The 18,060-nt window shown below is 51.0% G+C and overlaps 1 protein-coding gene across 10 annotated transcripts in view; it reads left to right on the forward strand.

The window, feature by feature from the left end:
- The window catches only part of KATNIP (katanin interacting protein), a 173,866-nt gene that overhangs the window by 140,301 nt on the left and 15,505 nt on the right, over positions 1 to 18,060 (forward strand). For all 10 annotated transcript variants that reach the window (XM_031433005.2, XM_031433006.2, XM_010990905.3 and 7 more), the window contains 4 exons: positions 5,157 to 5,882; positions 6,513 to 6,718; positions 9,070 to 9,148; positions 15,776 to 15,953. In XM_031433005.2, the coding sequence (XP_031288865.2) occupies positions 5,157 to 5,882; positions 6,513 to 6,718; positions 9,070 to 9,148; positions 15,776 to 15,953 (1,189 nt within the window). The remainder of the gene's footprint in view (positions 1 to 5,156; positions 5,883 to 6,512; positions 6,719 to 9,069; positions 9,149 to 15,775; positions 15,954 to 18,060) is intronic.

Consider the following 18,060-nt stretch of genomic DNA (forward strand, 5'->3'; position numbering starts at 1 on the left):
CAACAAGACTGAAAATAACAAGTGTTGGAGAGGATGTAGAGAAAAGAGAACACTATTGGTGGGGTTGTACATTCATGCAGCCACTATGGAAAACAGTATGGAGATTCCTCAAAATATGAAGACTAGAACTACTATATATGACCCAGGTATGACACTTCTGGGTATTTATCTAAAGAGCACAAAAACACTAATTTGGAAAAGATATATGCACTTCAATGTTCACTGCAGCATTATTTACAAGAGACAAGATAGGAAAACAACCTAAGTGTCCACTAATGAGTGAAGAAAGAAGATGTGGTGTATGTATACACACATGGAATGCTACCTGTACAATGGAATACTACTCAGCCATGAAAAGGAATAAAGTCCTGCCATTTGCAAAAACACGAGTGAACCTTGCAGGTATTACGCTAAGTGAGATAAGTCAGAGAGAAAAAGAAAAATACCAATGACTTCACTCATACATGAAGTCTAATAAAACAAAGAAAATAAAACAGAAAGAAATTCATAGATACAGAGAGCAGATTAGTGGTTACTGGAGGGGAAGGTAGATGGGGTATGGGAGAAATGGGTGAAAGAAATGGGTCAACTGTATGGTGATGGGTGGGAACTAGACTTATGGTGATGATCACTTTGTAGTGCACACGGATGTTGAACTACAATGCCGTACACCTGAAAGTTACACAATAAGAAAAGAAAAGAAAATGTGAAGTTTGAGTGACTTTCTTCAGGTCACACAGCCAATAAGGGTTAGAGCAAGATTTGAACCCAGGCAATCCTGCTCCAGCCTCCAGGCTGCAAACTACTCCCCTAAGCTGCCCTGTCCCCGCAGCAGCATCATCCACCTGTCTGGGGAGAGTGGGGCAATGTCAAGCCTTCCTGGTACACAAACCCAGAGCACCTCTAGCAGTTATAAGGTGATGGGCATTTTTCTAACTTGTCCACATGCAAAAGACTTTGTCTCATTTTAATTTCTTTCCAGGCATTTCACTGCTTGGCTCAACACACGTTAAGAACTGAGCCCTTGAGATTTAATGCTTGTTAAGCTGGTCGTGCTAAAAAGGAAAGTTGCTTAGAAATTTTAAATTACCCATTACTTAGAGCCAAATCCCACAGCCATGCCCTTCAGGAAAGGTTCGGGCCAAGCCCTCCAACAGTGCTTGTAGAATGAACAAGTGCCCAAGTTCTTCCCTGGGACTAGAATCATGTTGTCACCATAAGACAGAACCCGGAAATCCTTTTTCCAACAAAGTACCTTGCTGTAATGACATCTGCATTTTGGAAGTGTATTCATCATGGGGTCAGTTACCTACAGGTGTATAAAATCGCACTGGCCCAGTTTAAGCAATAAAGGGGGTTTTATTTGGAGAATGCTCCAGGACAAAGTTTGGGTCCCCAAAGTCAGGAAGTATAGCATCCCATGGGATTGGAAGGAGGAACCAGAAAGCCAGCAGGCACCGCGGAAGCGTCTCCCTGACTCTTCCAGGACTGCTGGGCCCTGCCTCTGCTTCTCTGCAGGTCCACCTTCCCTCACTCTTCCTCATGAGATCGGCTTTCTCAGCTCTGTGCACATTGCAGGAAATGGACTCACAGTCCAAAAGTGACACAATTTCCTGGCTCCATCTCTAGAAACCAATTCCAAAGCCTCAGGGGAGAAGCTGACTGGCCGGCTTGGGTCAGGTGTCCACTCCTTGTCCAGTCAGCAGTGGCCGAAGGGCAGCGCACCTAGAGTAAACACGGCTGTGTGCGTCTCACCACGTGCTTTTTCACTCCCCATTTTAGTCGCAATTAGTGCCTGCCTCGTGGTGGTGTCAGTGATTTTTATAAACTGAAGTTCAGAATTTTGCAGCTCATATTAATCTCCACCACTTCAGGCGTAGTTTTGAATCTTCAATCCTGTTATCTCATATCATTGGTCCCTCCCAGACTGTACTGACTGCAGACTAAAGAAGTAGCTTTCTGTTGTCCATTCATATTTGTGGGCAGGAATCGTGACAGACAGGACAAAGCCCTGATCCCAGCAGCTGTCCGACTCCCAAGGACTGATGAGTTGTGTGTTCTGCGGCCGACAGAGGGAAGCGCTGGCCCCAGGCTGCTGTCACATCTGAAAGGTCCAGGACAAAGTCTGCACCCCTCTGCTCTTAAAACCCAGTGTGTACCTCCTCGGGAGAATGGGTCAGAAAGCAGATGCAGGATGAAAGCAAAGCCCTGCCTTTCTTGCACGCCCAGGCACAGAAGCACAGCCTGAGTCCCTGACACATGGCTTTTGGTCTTTCTCCTCGGTGCCCTTGCAGGCTAACCTGGTCCATTCATTTCAGCTGGTGGAAATTAAATCACAAACTGAGCTCATGACGATCCACATGGGAAGTTCCTTCTGCCAGATGTTTAGCCTCACGCCTGGAGGAAAGGATGGGAGGAACTCCTGGGGTCTTGTTAATGACAGATGAAAAGGAGGGGAGGGGAGAGGACAGATGTGGGAGAACTGACAGGTGGTGCGGGAGCAAAGAGGGTACGTGATGGTGGTGCCAACCACCCGTCCCTTTACTGGCAGATGATTATTGAGCACCTCCAGGCACCAGATTCTGTGCCAGGCCCTGGGATGCAGCAGGGAACAGGGCAGAGACGGCCTCTCCTAGAAGGAGGGTGTCAAGAAGAGCCAGCTAAGTGGGGCTGTGGGGGAGGAGCATTCCTGGCAGAAGGCGCAGTAGGGGCAAAGATCCTGAGGAAAGAAGAGACCGGTGGTGTCCATAACAGAATGGCTGGCGTGGCTGGAGCTGGATGATCATGGAAAGGAGGGTGTGAGGTGAGGCTGGAGAATTCGACAGGAGCCACACTCAGGGCTGCGGGGCATAGTGAAGAGTTAGATTTTCTTTACTCTCAGCATAGTAGAGATAATGCCAGTTAGAGGGGCTGATGACAAAACTCCATTTTTGGCCCTTAAGAGTTTGAAGTGATAGAGTGGACACACCTTCCAAGGGGTCACTGGAATTGGGAGATGGTGCCCCAGGGAGAGAAGCTGGAGCTTGGTTTATGACAGTGAGCAATGCCTGCCTGGGAGCCAGTAGCCAGATGAGAGAGGAGTATTGAGAAAGGACTGGATGGAGCTGAGGCCTTCCAGCACAACCAGACTTAGAGTATGGGGAGGAGCGGGGCGGGGGCAGGGGTGGGGGGTGCAGTGCTGTGATACAAAGGGAGGAGCTGTCGATGGGGAAGTGGAGAAGCAGGAAGGTAACCATGCCTCCTCAGCTGGTGGAGGAGGGACTGCCAGATGGAAGAGCTTTGCCTGGGACGTCAAGCATGGAATGAGGACTGAGAAAGGATTGTGGACTCGGAATCATTTTGGACTCAGAGAAAATCATTTCAGTGAAGAGTTGTGGGAATTCTAGGACTCTTATGGATGCAAGGAACAGAAAACTACCAGGGGTTTGACTTCAGGCATGGCTGGATCCAGGGGCCCGAATGATGTCATCAGGACACTCTCTCCATCTCTCGGCTCCCGCTCCCCATGTTGGCTTCATTCTCAGGCAGGCTCTACCCTGCAGAGTGTAGCAAATGGCCACTGACAGCTCCACCCCTCCATCCTGCCAGCTCAGCAGTGCCAGTTTAAAGAGAGCCCCTCTCCCCGTAGTTCCTTTCATGGGCTCAGCTTGGAAGGATGCTGTCAGCACTGGCCTAATCTGCATGGCCTGAAGGTGGCGGCAGGGTTGCAGGGGGGAATCCTCAAAGGGAAAATCAGGATTTTGTTCCTAGGAGAAGAGGAGATGGAGTTTGGGTGGGCAAAACAACGACTCTACGCCAAGGAGCCAGGTTGCAGGGGGCTGAGGGAGGGTGGTGGTGAGGAGGATGCAGTGTCTGCACTGAGAGGAGGGAGGAAGTAGGACTGCGATTGGAGGGAGCCGCAGGATCAGGCCGGCTTCCTTTTTCTTGCAGGTGGGAGAGATTTATGCATGTCTGCAGGCGGAGAGCAGGGAAGATGCCAGTGGGGAAGGAGTGATTGAAGATTCTGGAGAGAGGAGATAATTGATGGAACCAGGCCCCCTAGGAGACAGGCAGAAAATGGAGTGCAGGGTGCAGTACGATATGAAAGGAGGAAAAACAGAATGTCAGTGTCATCAGCTGCTGTTTTTCCAGAATGACACCCTTAGATGGCAGTTAGCCGTGGCGTGGCTGTGAGGACCGGCGGCTGCTTGAGGCACACGCTGAGCTTTTATATTCTACAAGGAAGAGAGCAGGGCCTTCAGAGCTACCCTCCTGAGGGCCAGCCCCGTCTTCGCCATATGCTCCGGGCGCAGCTTCAGCTCTTGGAACCAATTTAGCCACATGTAGAAGTGAATTTTTTACCTTGTGAGATACCTAGGTGGTTTGGGTTTTTTTAATAGAATTTCCCCCTGATTATAAAAATAATACACGTAGGGGACTTCGAAGGTAAGGTGTCAAAGAAGAAAATAAAAGTCTTTCCTCTTCACCACCCAAAAACGATGATATTCACACGTGGGGACACGCTGCCCACACTAGGAAATGTCGCATTGAAAATGGCAACTCTGGCATTTTTTTTCCATTTAACATTCTTTCAGAAGCCTTCCACCTGCCATTCGGTAGCCTTTGAAACCCCCAACAGGGTCACATGACTGTGACAGCCTCAGGAGCAGACCCTGGGGCTGCTGACTCAGATGCCACAGGCAGCAGCGTGGCCCTGAGTCTTGTGAGTTTGTGAAGTGGAGAATGACTTCCGGCAAAGATTCTAACACAGCAAGAGTGTTTCTGAATTTGCATGGTAGTTTCTTTTCTGAGAAAATGCAAAGTATATAGAAAAATACTTTGCTCTTTGTAAAACAACCAGGTTCCAGATTCAGGTAACCGTAAATGACTTTTCTTTTTACCAACCTGAATGGTGCCTGAGACAGGAGACCATGCTCTGCGCAGGACCACCCTGTGCAGGGCAGGACAGTAGCAACCCTGGTCCCACCCTTCAAGCCAATAGGGCCAACGGGCACTGAGCCAGCCAAGAGCATCAAACCACCCACGGGTTTCTAGACTGTCCCCCCGAGGGTGACCCCACCCAGCTGAAAGCCACTGGATGAGACAATCTCTAAGGGTCCCCGCTTCCACATGCACGACTAATGGGGCTTCACTCCCTCCTGTGTTCTTCCTTCCAGAAAATGCCTGCTCCACCCGGACACCTCCACGGCCCCGGTGGCGCAGCGAGCAGGAACACACACTCCACGAGTCGTGGAACTCCCTCACCGCCTTTGACCGTTCCCACCGGGGGCGAATCTCCAACATGGAGTTCCAGGGGGACATCCTGGACGAGTTCCTGCAGCAGCAGAAGAGCAGCCGGCACAGTGACCAGCCGCCCCCCTGGAAGGAGGAGAAGCTGGAGTCCATGATAGGGCAGGACCACAGCTCCCTGAAGCCAGATGATGGGGGTGACTTTAAAATCCCCGTCTTGCCTTATGGACAGCACTTGGTCATTGACATCAAGTCTACGTGGGGGGACAGGCACTATGTTGGCCTTAACGGAATAGAAATATTCAGTTCCAAGGGCGAGCCGGTGCGAATTGCGAACATTCAAGCCGACCCCCCGGACATCAATATCTTACCAGCCTATGGGAAAGATCCCCGTGTGGTCACCAACCTCATCGACGGGGTGAACAGGACCCAGGACGACATGCACGTCTGGTTGGCCCCCTTCACGCTGGGCAAGTCCCACTCCATCTCCATGGACTTCATGCACCCTTGCCAGGTCGCCCTGATCAGGATTTGGAACTACAATAAATCGCGGATACATTCCTTCCGCGGCGTGAAGGACATCACGATGCTGTTAGATGCGCAGTGCATCTTCCAGGGAGAAATCGCCAAGGCCTCGGGAACCCTGACGGGAGGTACAGTATGTCTGTAAGAATGCTCTCGAAGCCCCTGCCTGCTACTTGCTGAGGCTCTAAGGAAAAGCTAAACCTGGTGGCTCGCCAGTGACAGAAAGAACCTGTAGGGTAGGGAGGGTGCAGGATATAGAAGGGAGAGAAGCTCGGGGAAGATATTGGTTCAGGGGAAGCCCAGCCCCAGCCTGATCCCAAGGGGTCTCTGGAGCAGAAATTACTGGGTCTGTCCTGCACAAAGCAGCAAGGCTTTGGAACCTGCAGGCTCCCCTGGTTGGGGGCGTAACTCCCACAGCCTTCCAGGCAAGGCCCCCTCCTTGGATCAGCAGGGATCTGGGTGGGACACCAACAGCATCAGCTACAGTGCCTCCCACGCCTGACAAACTCCCCTTACTTCATGATGGATCCCAGTGATGCTCATTAGATTAGATCCCTTCATTAGATCAATGTGGTTCTTACAGTCCGTGGATTCCATTTGCAAATGCACAGAGAATAATAAGGCTCGGTGACACAAATCCAGACCGGTTAGCGGTTTAGGTTGTCACGGCCCAAAGGTCGATGGTTTAGGTTCCTGCTCGGAACATCATTGGGATTTGGGGTGAGCTGACTCTCCTGTCTTCCCGGTGCCCCTTTCAGCTCCAGAGCACTTTGGAGACACAATCTTATTCACGACCGACGAGGACATTCTCGAGGCCATCTTCTGTTCTGATGAGACATTTGACTTGGACGTGGAGAGCCTGTGCGGCCTGCAGTGCGAGGAGGCGCTGAGGAGACCCAGCACGGCCGACGGCCAGGGGGAGGAGAGGCCCTACACACAGGCCGGCTTGTGGGCTGATGACCGGGTAGGACTGGAGGGAGGGGGTGCTCCCAGACAGATATCTTCTCCTGACTCAGAATAGCGCGGGAGGAATGAAGATGGATATCCTTTAAGCTGCTGGTGCTCCTGTTTTTGACATTTCCCATTTTTATGCATCATTTTTTGTTCTGTATGTCATATTTCATCCTCTAATTATTATTTTTTTTTCTTCTAACCGAAGTGAAGAAAGTCTTCAAATTTTAATCAAAGCTAGGGGAAATCAGTTCTGTGTCATCTCTGTAATTTAGAGGTTGGCAGTCTCAGGGGAATTTTTGCTTTGGGTTTTGTTTTGATCACTCACTGTAGTTTTTGATGGAAGGGCTCGAAATACTTTTAACAGGCAGACTGAGAATTAAAGTAATGATAATCCAGGCAATCATTTCTTGGGCACATAAACCATGGTCCAGCGGTGGAGCACCGTGCCATCGTGTTTAACCCTCCTGGCAACCATCAGGATAAAGACAATTAATAGCCCCGTTTAAGAAACCAAGGCTCACACAGGCTCAAGAACTTGCCCAGTGGCACACAGTGGGGGAGCAACAAGGCTAGAACTTAAATGCAGGACTCCAAAACTTGTGCTTTTAATGGGCAAATTATCAAAAATGAAAGAGGAGCGGGGAGGGTGTACCTCAGCGGCAGAGTACATGCCTAGCATACACAAGGTCCTGGGTTCAATCCCCAGTACCTCTGTTAAAATAAATAAGTAAATAAGTAAATAAATAAACTTAGTTACCTCCTCTCCAAAACAAACAAAACCAATAAAAATAAAATATTTTTTTAAAAAAATGAAAGAGGACTTTCAGGGCAAGGATCAGCCCAAGTCAAAGACCAGTACTTAAGGCAAAGAGACTGCAGGGTCCCCAGGAGAAAAGAGGAGATGGTTAGAGAGAGTGGGGGAGAAGGGCGGGAACAGCCAGGAACCAAAGGACAGCAGGTTCGGCCATGGGAAGGTCACGACTGAGGCGGTGCTACACCATCGCGAGTCAGTCCCAGCATGTTCACGGGCAGGGGCCCCGCAGAGCACCAGGGGAGGTGGGGGAGGGGTGAGGCCCTCTCCCCCTTCCAGGAAAGCAGCTGCCACTCCCCTCAGACAAGCTAGTTCATTGTTGATGGTAATCCTGATTTTTTTCAAATAAAGCCGGAAATCTACATTTTTATGTAAAATCTCCCCATTAAAAAAATGTTGGCCACTAATTCAAAATGTTTTCAAACCTTCTGCGGGCCACGAAACATGTCTGCTGTCTGGCTTCTCTGCGTGGGCCTCCATTTGGGAGATGGCTTTGAGGCCTTCCATTTGCCCAGCATTTTCCGAACAGGGAAATCCCTGCTCAGGGACTCTGGTCAGATCTAGTCCTCTGAGGGGCAGGGAGGGATCACTCTCTCTGCCTTAAAGATGAGGAACTTGAGCTCAGGGAGGCCATGTCACACCCAGAGCAGGGCTGGGCTGGAGCTGCATGCCCGCCTAGGTGTCAGGGTCAGTGCATCCACCAGGGGGCGTGCTAGGAGGATCAGGGAGGGCAGGGTGCCTGAGAAGGCAAGAGAAGGCACGTGGACTCCAGGGCAGCAGCATCCCCTACGGCCTGAGGCTGCTCAGAGTCAGGGGTTACTTCAGGCAAACTGCCTTTCTCACCGTCCTCCCTGTAGCCGGGCAGAGGCCTGGAGGGGCTGTCCCTAGGGGCTGGACTGAGGGGTTATCAGGATGTCCTTAGGTACCCAATGAAACACCATCCCCACTAAAACTCTAAGATCCAGACAAGCGACGTCACTTCTTTTTGCATCTCAGCTTTCCTGTCTGTGAAACAGTAAAGGCACTTGCGCCCTGACTTACGGTGCAGAAATCTAGCAAGAAAAGTTTACACAGAGACCCGAGAAGTAAGGTGTGGCCGCAAACTCTGTCTATAGACCAATGGTTCTTTATTTGCCTGCCCATGGGAATCACCTGGGGAGCTTTCAAAATGCAGATGCACAGGCCCCAGGGTTGAATTCTTCCTCCTTCCCTCCATCCCTCCCTCCTGCTCTGTCTCCCTCCCTCCTTCCACTAGCTCACTAGATAAACAAGACAGAGTCCTTCCCTATTCCAGAAAATCTAATCACCTGAGCTGGTAGTGTCCATTACTGGTAAGAGCTTCTGGCAAGGACTCAGACACACAAGGGTTTCCAGGCCTACCCATGTTTCTAGTCACAGGGTTCCCACAAAGGCAGGAAACCCAAGAAAAGGCTCGGGACTTACCTGGGGCACTGGGTGGGCAGCAGTAGCCAGAAAAATGGCTGGGCAGCTGTGTGGGTATCACTGAAATCACCCCCTTGCCCTCTGCTTGTCCCCCAATCTGTGTGCAGGTCCCGGAGGTAGAGCTGTCATACAGGCCCCTTGTCCCTGAAGTCACTACGCCAGAGCCGGGCATCTACCATGGGATCTGTGAGTACCGCCTCCCGGGGCAGTGTTGGGGGGAGGAGGACCTTCAGAGCCTGGGGCCTCAGGTGGGGGCAGTCATGGCCACATGGGACAGGGTTTCCTGGGACAGACAGGCAGGTCGTACCTTGCACAGAGACACCAGCCTGAAACTGAAGTCAGGACTGAAACCAGCCTGCGCTGGGCTCGCTGGCCCTGGCAGGACTGCATCCTTGCAGAGGAGGGGCATTCCTGGCAGTGTGCGCTCCCAGAGGGGCACTTCTGCGTTTCACGTGCAGACGTCTTACATGTTAGCTGCAGCCCTGACCCGGGAGGCTACAGTTGGAGCCCAGAAGTTATAGAACAAGAAGATATAAGAGCCAGGAAAGACCCGGGCCCCTGCCCATCCAGGGCTCTGAGTTGTCCCTTCAAACTAGACCCCAGAGCAGATGCTTGAGCAGATCATCCTCTCTGCTCCAGGTGGGATGGGGCAGCAGGAGCCCCAGCCCAGGTGCCAGGTCTTCCAAAAAGTCAGAAATCTGGTTGTAGATGTGATATCTCCACATTTGTAGATGTGGGTGACCAATCCTACCATATTTTAAAAGCCCACGTGAGCCAAACAACACATGTCTTGGGCCAGCCGGGCCAGTTGGTGGCCTCTGAGCAGATCCCATCTGGGTTTCACCGTGTCTGTTCTCACTCTTCCCCTGGGCCCTTCCGGCGGGTCCTCTCTTGCTCCGTGCACATCCCGCCAGCACCTCTGCCTGTGTCCTGGGGGATCCTCAGGCCCGGGGTCACTCGTGCTGACTGTGATCTCTCTCTCTTGTTCCCTGTTAACAAGGCCCTGTGGGCTTGCTCACTGCAGCCTCGCCTCCTGCTCTCCCTTGCCCTCTGTGCCCATCATCCACCTCTAGTCAGCTTCTGAAAAGAAGAGATGCTCCGTGCCTGCCTTTGTCATGCGCCCTCCCCTGCCATCACCTCCAGAGCGAAGCCAGAATGTGTCTGAGTTTAGCCTCCTCCTTGCTACTCTTCTTCCCGCCAGCATCTCCTGAGCCACCCTCCAGGCTTCTGTGCCCACAGCCTGGTGCCTGCCTTCTCCATCCCTGCCTGATGAAAGGATGTCAGCTGTCACCAATTGGGTTCCCAAGAAGCAGACTCTGAGTTGGAAACTCCTGGGGCGTGCTCTGATGGGAAAGGCGGGCAGGAAGCAGGACTGAGCAGGGGGGACGTTGGGCCTCGGTGCTGTCCCATAAAAGCCTCTGCCAGCTCCACAGGCAGAGTTGTGTAGTTGTCCCGAGTTGAGTAGGGGCACTGGGCCTTTACACACCTGTATTATAACACGTCACTGGGCATGGGCTAGGGAGGGGCAGAGCTAAGGACGGTCACAAGTTGGGGGGCTCAGCTGTGAGCTGTCAGCCACCAGCAACCCCGGCCCCTGGGGGATGCATCCTTCAGCCCTGGCGGTGGGAGGTGGGATCTGGGCAGGGCCCCACAGCATCCTCCACTCCCCCTTCTTAAGGCCTTGCAGTCACCCCATTCCATCCCAGGAAGTCTTCCCAGTCACACCCAGTAAGAATTCAGCCTTCGTTCCCTCCCTCCCTCAGCAGGACAGTTACCTCTTAGAAAAGAGGAAGACGTCTTGCTTTAAATCCTCACAGCCACTTACATTCCAGAACTCTCTTTCAATTACTTTGGGATAACAGAGTAATTTAAAAGCCAACTTAATGGAGGCAAGAACCTGGCTTGAGGATTGGTTTCGCCCCCCCGATTCAGGCACGGTACTGGGGCTTCCCTTGCCTGATCTCATGGAATACTCACAGCTCTGTTCTCCCCATTTCCAGGTTAGATTAGGAAACTGAGGCCCCGAGAGATTGAGTAAGCCACCCAAGATCACACAGCTAGTACAAGGCCAAGAACAAAACCAAGCGTGTCTAAATTCAAAGTCTGGGTCCTCACCACTCAACACCCTCCCAGAGAGGCTGCCTCACCTCAGAGGTCTCTGTGAGGAGTCTGCACCGCCCCACCTCAGAGCTGTGAGGTCCTGAAAGACAGCAATCATTTCTGATTTAGCCTGACCTCCCCTAGGTTGCTCAGGATTCTTGTGTGCATGTATGTGTGCGTGTGCGTGTGCCTGTGTGTGTGTGCATGTGAACAGTGAAAACTGAATTCAATCTGTTAAGCAAAAAAGGAATTTCTTAGCTTCTGCCGCTAAAAAGGTCAGGGGTTGCTAGTTACCCATGTTATTGGATCCAGGTTCACAAACGACATCACCAGGCTTTTGTGTCTCCCTCCATCTCCCTGCCCTGTTTCTCCCTCTCTTGTCCATCTCCCATTCACACTTTGTCCACATGGGAGCTTCTGGAAGCTCTGCCCAGCAATCCCAGGTAAAAGAACTTCCATTTGCCAATAATTTCAACCATCGTCCCGGAATTAAGTCTCCTCACCTGGCTTGGGTCACGTGCCCTTCCTTAACTGATCACTGGGGCTCACCATGGCAGGGAGGCATGCGTGATGGAAAACACGGATTGGCCCGGCCTAGGTCAGAGGCCCATCTTTGAAGCCAAGGATGAGGCGTCAGCCCCCAAAACTCCAGAGGAGGTCAGCATGCCATAATCGGAAGGAAGGAAGGAAGGAAGGAAGGAAGGAAGGAAGGAAGGAAGGAAGGAAGGCAGGCAGGCAGGCTGGCCAGCCAGAAGCAGCTACTGTCCCCTCCATCAGGTGATTTCCCCAAAGATGCTGTCTGTAAATATCTTCCCCCCGAACCAGCTTCTGACCTTTCTCAGAAATGTGATTTTAACGCCTTTGGGAGTTTTGCCCTGGAGTAGAGCTTGCAGACTTTTTTGCTGCCAGGAAAGTGTAATTTCTCCGCTTCTCTGCTCAGCAGGAAAGCACAGGAATCTTCTGACTGAGGACCCTCTGCCCATTTTCAGGCCCATGATTTCTGAATCTCTCTTCTCTGAACCTTTGGCTTTTTCCTCACTGGATCCCAAATCCTAAACCTGCTTTCCCAGCCTGTGTCCACAGAGAGAGCTTTGATAAAATGACCCAGGTGGGGGTGGTGCATTGGGGTTGGTAAATCCGGCCAATCCTATTAATGTTTTGAAAGGGGATCTATGACTTGCTAATTTGCAGATGACACTAATTTTGGAAGTTTTGCAAATATCAGCAGTGATGAATAGGAAGGGAGCTGAGAGAGTTGAAACATGGGAGAGAAATAACAAAATTAATTTCCATTTATATAAATACTAATTGATACACCAGAGGAAAATGAATATGGAACATGGATATTAGCTGGAAAAGGAGAGCAGTCACTTTGGAGCAGCCCTAAATTAGTTGGCATCTCAGTGCGTCTTGCCAGGCAAACAGAGGGGTGGCAGGCTGGGAGTATCTGGGGCGCTGCCTCTTGTTTCAAGGGGGAGGTGGCATTTCTCCCTCACAGCGATCCCCTTTTGTCTAAATCCGCTCCCTCCTCCAGCTCCAGGCCTTCTCCATCTCTGGGTCGGTACCCACAGCCACTCTGTCCCTTGGTCACACTTTGCCTCGCATCTGTTCAGGCCACTGGGAATCCTGGCAGTGCTGTTTCCAAAACACATCCTGAATCTGTCCTCTTTGCGCTCGTTTTCACCACTGCCGTCCTTGCCCAGCCGTGGGTATCACAGCAGCCTCCTTCCTGGTCTCCCTTTAAGAATCCGATCCGAGTGAGCTTTCCACGACCCAGATCAGATCGTGTCACTCCCCTGCTTCCAAATCTAAGCCTCCGGAGCTCCCCATGGCCAAGGGTCAGATCTAGACCTCATGACATGATCTAGCCCCCGCCTGATGACATGATACCACCTAACCTTCTCATCTCAATTTTCTCCACCCTCTCCCTCAGTCACTTGGTTTCAACCAGGGGTCAGACAAGTTCCCATCCCAGGGCCTTGGCCCTTCCTGTCCTCTCAGCCTGGAACGTCCTTCCGGAAATGCTACAGAATGGCGGCCTCCTTCTTATCACCCAGGGCTCAGCTCAAATGTCACCTCCTCAGAGAGGCTCTCCCTGACCCGCCCTGCTTCCGCTCAGTCACTCCCCATCTCATCTCTTTCATTTTTTTCATGGTTTTCTTCACTCTGTGGAACTACCAGTTTTATCTGTTTGTTCATTGTCTTCACTGCAGTGGAAGCACCTAGAGATTTTGTTAGATGTTTACCCTCGGATCTCCAGTGCCAAGAACAAGGCTTGATACATAGCAGCAATAAATATTTGTTTACCATGGACTATGATTTTGGCGAAATACAATGATCTTATTTTGATTCATTTACCTGCAGGTAGCTACTAAACACACTCTTCAATCAATAATTCATTTTTTTTTTAAAAAAGCCTTAATTGACCATCGGTCTTTCAGGCACTGTTCTAGGCTCTGGGGATATAGCAGTATATAACAGCCAACAGAGCCCCTGCCCTCAGGGAGCTTCCATCTCAGTGAGAAAGATTGAGGAAAACAAATGAACAAATAAATGTAGAACTTATTGTCAGGTGACAAAAAATAACAGAGTAAGGGTTTAGAGAGGGATAGGGAAGGGTGCTGTTTGAGTTCAGGGGGTTAAGCAAGGCCTCTCTGAGAAGATGATGAGAAAGAATGTATCAGCTTGCTTTTGCTGCTGAACAAACCAACCCAAAATTTAGTGGCTTACCATCACCGCTAGTAATCGTGATTCATCGTAATTCAGTGGCCTAGCTGAGCAATCCTTCATCGGAGCCTGGCCGGCCTCTGCTGGGCCTGCTTGTGTGTCTGGTCACATGGCAGATGGGCTGGTAGCCGAGTGACCTTGGATGTCTTCACCTACACAGCCGGCAATCGAGAGGCTATTGGCCAGAGTGACAGAGCGACTGGGGGAGCCTGGCTTCTTCGCAGGGCAACACTCCAAGTGCAGAAAGAGAGGACAGACCCCCCAGCCTTCCTTGGGCTTGTGTGCTTGACAGCCTCTGCTTGCTTCGCTTTTGCTTCTGTCCCATTGGCCAAAGCAAATCACATGGCCCAGAGTCAAGGAGTGGAGAAACAGACTCCACGTCTGGATGGGAGGAGCGGAAAAATCATGTTGCAAAGAGGCGAGGACTCAGTGGGAGGAATCTGTGGCCGTTTTACGTGCTGCCGGTGCTGTGCGAAGCTATGATGTGCTCAGGACCATGCTGGTCACACATCTGTTTCATCTGCCCCCAAGATGCTCACAGTTAACTCGACACAGTGGAGAGCAGAAGGATCTGAGACTGAGTTAGGAAACGTATTTTGGAAACCGCAGGGGTGTAGGAGGGGAAGCCACGCTCCAGGGAGGTCATGTGGCTTGGCCTCCCTTCCTGGCCATGGGACATCCTGCGACCTCCCTGGACTTCCACCTCCTCATCTGAGCTAAATCAGGTGGGAGCATGTGAATCCAGGCTTCCCTCTCCCAGCACTGCGTTGCTGGCATTCCGTGGAAGTTGCCACAAGTGTGACTCTTTTGAACACAGCCACCTAAAAGAGTGGAAAATAGGCCCCCAATTCTCCAAGCATAAAGAGTTCATGGGGCTTGGTCCTGGCCCTGCTGTAACGGGAGAGCGTTAAGGAAAGAGAAACTCCAGCCAGACACCTGACAGAGATTCGTTCCTTTGAGCTTTCTGGGCAAATGAATGACTCGCCTGGGCAGTTTTGCCCCAGAACCACAGAGGTTCACTTCTAAATGCTCCCTGATGGAGTAGGGGGTGAAGCAAGGGCAAAAGAATGGAGGGTGTCACCACAGGTCACTTCCTTTACCCCGAACCCACGTGAATCCTTGTGATAGTGGCCAATTTATGTAACATGTTCATTTCCGACACTGTGGTTTCCTGACGCAGTGGCCTCCATTTCATTACTTGTTTAATCATTCCATCTGTACTGAGCTCCTACTGTGTGGCAGGTCCTGTGCCAGGCTCTGGGGGCACAGTGATCTAGCAAAACAGATGGGAGTTCTGCCCTCAGGGAGTTAACCAACTGACAGGGCAGATGGACATTTACCAAAGGGTCACAAGATCACAGTAGTGAGCAGGGCACGGGAGGGAGAGTGCACAGTGACATGGCAGGCTATGAATGGAGGCTCAGTGTGGTCAAAGAAATTGGGAGGGCTTCCCTGAGGAAGTAAGCTGGAATCTGAAAGATGAACACAAGTTAACCTAGGCCATGTGAGTTCCAGATGGTGAAACAGCATGTGCAAAGGCCCTGTGATGGGAGAGAGGAAAGTGAATGTGAGTGATGGAAAGACAGTCTAGGTGGAACTAGGGATCTCAGGTGCCAGATGAGGTTTGAGAGGTACGTAGAAGCCAGATGGGCGAGGCCTGCTGGCCAAGCAACAAGGGAAACCACACGAGGGTGTTAAGCACGGGGTGGGCAATGTGACTGATCAGTGGAGAAAGGACCCAGGGCTGTGTGCAGGTTTAAACATTACCGGTCCATTCATCCTGCAGATATTTCCTGTGCATCAACAGGGTCCTAGGCCCAAGGGCCACCCAGAGGAAAAGTGCAGAGCGCACTCCGAAGGCACTTCCATTTCAGTCTGGGTGTTTTAGTCGGTAGCATGCCAGGAAGATCACTCCTCTTCCCAGTTCCATCCTGGGTACCTCCTCCGGAAGCTCTGGTGTTCACAGGGCACTTCTTCCTGTTGCAGGCCTCCAGCTAAATTTCACCGCCTCCTGGGGAGACCTGCATTACCTGGGGCTCACAGGCCTGGAAGTGGTGGGCAGGGACGGCCAGGCACTGCCCATCAGCCTGCACCAGATCTCCGCCTCCCCCAGAGACTTAAATGACCTGCCCGAGTACACCGACGACTCCCGGACCCTGGACAAGTGAGTGTCTGTAAGAAATGCAGTGCTCTTGACAGCTGGGGCTGGGGGATCTGATCTGCATTGTAGATTTCAGACTTAAACATCAACTGGCATCCTCTATTCCATCTCCTCCTGGCCACCCCATGAGGTCTGGGGTCTGCCCATTTTACAGTCAAGGGAAACTGAGGCCCAGGAAGCGGTCGGCAGGATTGGAAGCCAGGTTATCCTGCTTCCAGACCCAGTTGTGCTCTGTGTCTTCTCCATGGTGCTTAGTGTGGGGCCTGGCACACGGGGCTGCTTGGTAAGCCTTTGGCTCTGTGTTTGGGCACGAGCGACCCCACCTCTCAGGGGCTGAAAGCTTTCGCCTGTCTGAGGCTGGAGGTGATTACTGAGAACGTCTCCACAGGGGGCACCAGCTGCGCTTTCCTCTGCGTTTGTCAGATTTCATGAGCCCGGATTGGGTCTAGTCAACAATAGGACAGCCTAAGATCCAGCATCGATCCATGGGGCCCCATAACCTGCAGACAGGTGCTCCCCTCCCCTGAATCAGGACACCTGTCGGGCCTGGGTCCTGCCTGGAGGTGTGAACAAGAAGAGTCTAGGGGAGTCAGAGGGATAAGAGTTCAAATCCCAGCTCTCCCCTTTGCCAGCTACTGTTAGTTTCTTAACTTCTCCAATAATAAAAGGAGTAGTAATAGTAATAACTGAAATTATAGCTGCCGTTTTCTGAGCACTTATTAAATGCCAGACACTGGCCTATGCTTAGCAGTTACAGATATTCATCCATTTAAATCTCAGACAGCCCTCAGAGGCCCCCACTCTGCAGATGAGGAAACTGAGGTACAGAGAGGTTAAAACTGGCCAAAGGTCACCCAGACTAGTTGAGTGGCAGAGTCGTGATTTGAACGCAGGCCCACGGGAAGCCAACACCCAGGCATTTAACTGCTAAGTGATACTGTCTTCCTCTGCCTCAGCTCCCTTATCAGTAGAATGGGGACAATAATTCCTATGGCTGGAGGGCAGGAAGGGGATTCCACATCACAGCTGTGCCATCCCGCTGCCCCCTGGCTCCCCAATCCCGGCCTGGTCCAGAGCGTGCGTGGGGTCAGTGATAGACTCCTACCTGCTTTCCTATAAGGTGCCCCTTAACCACAGCCCTCATGCCCTGCTGTCATCACCTGCTTGAGGGGCACTCCACATCTTGGCAAGTCCCAAACGTGCACACTTAGACTTGGAGGCTGTGGTCCTGGCTGCCAATTGTTAAGAGTGACCATCAGCTCAGGGTTGGCCCCGCTGGTTCGGCCATACCACTCACTTACCATTTGCAGCACATCCTAGGGCTGATAGCATTTCATCTCTACGTACTTCAGCACATATCTCTAAACAATAAGGACGTAAACTTAATCTTAGTACCATAATTATACCCAAATAATGAACAATCATCCCTTAAATTGCTGGGTATCTAGTGTGTTTCTATTTCCCCGACGGTCTTCCCCCCAATCCCTTTATAACAGTTTGTTCTTTGAATTGACATCCAGAAAAGTTCTGTTTGTTGTGATTGGTTGATATGTCTCTTAAGCCTCCCATAATCCCGAGGTTCCCTTCCATCTTTTTTCTTTCTTTCTTTCTTTTTTCTTTCTTTCTTTTTTTCCTCTTTTAAATTATCTGTTGAAGAAACCAGGCTCTTTGCCTGGATGAGTCTGGATCTTACTGGTTCCACCTCTATGGTATTGTTTAACCTGTTCTTCAGGCCCCTGGATCTCTTGTAAATTGTTCACTAGATCTAGAGGTCCAATCAGATTGAGGTTTGACCATTAGAGCAGGACATTAACCATCAGGGCATGGATGTCACTTTGTGTTCCCTTCAGGACACTGCTTGTCAGGCTCTTGGTGGCGTTGGCGGCCAACATTTAGTGGTTAGATCTCTTTATGTGTTAGGGGTTGTGGAATGGTGATACACTGATCCTAACACTTTTTTTTTATCAATAAAGAGAAAATTTTCCCTCCATTATTTGGTTACTTTGAGGGGCAATTCAAACAGGGAAGGCCATCTAAATGTTTGACTCTTTCCTTTTATTTTTCAGTTTTCAAAAGAGCAAACTGTTTCTCTAGCATCCTTTAAAACATT

The sequence above is a fragment of the Camelus dromedarius genome, chromosome 24 (assembly GCF_036321535.1).
Source record: "Camelus dromedarius isolate mCamDro1 chromosome 24, mCamDro1.pat, whole genome shotgun sequence".
NCBI classification, from domain to species: domain Eukaryota; kingdom Metazoa; phylum Chordata; class Mammalia; order Artiodactyla; family Camelidae; genus Camelus; species Camelus dromedarius.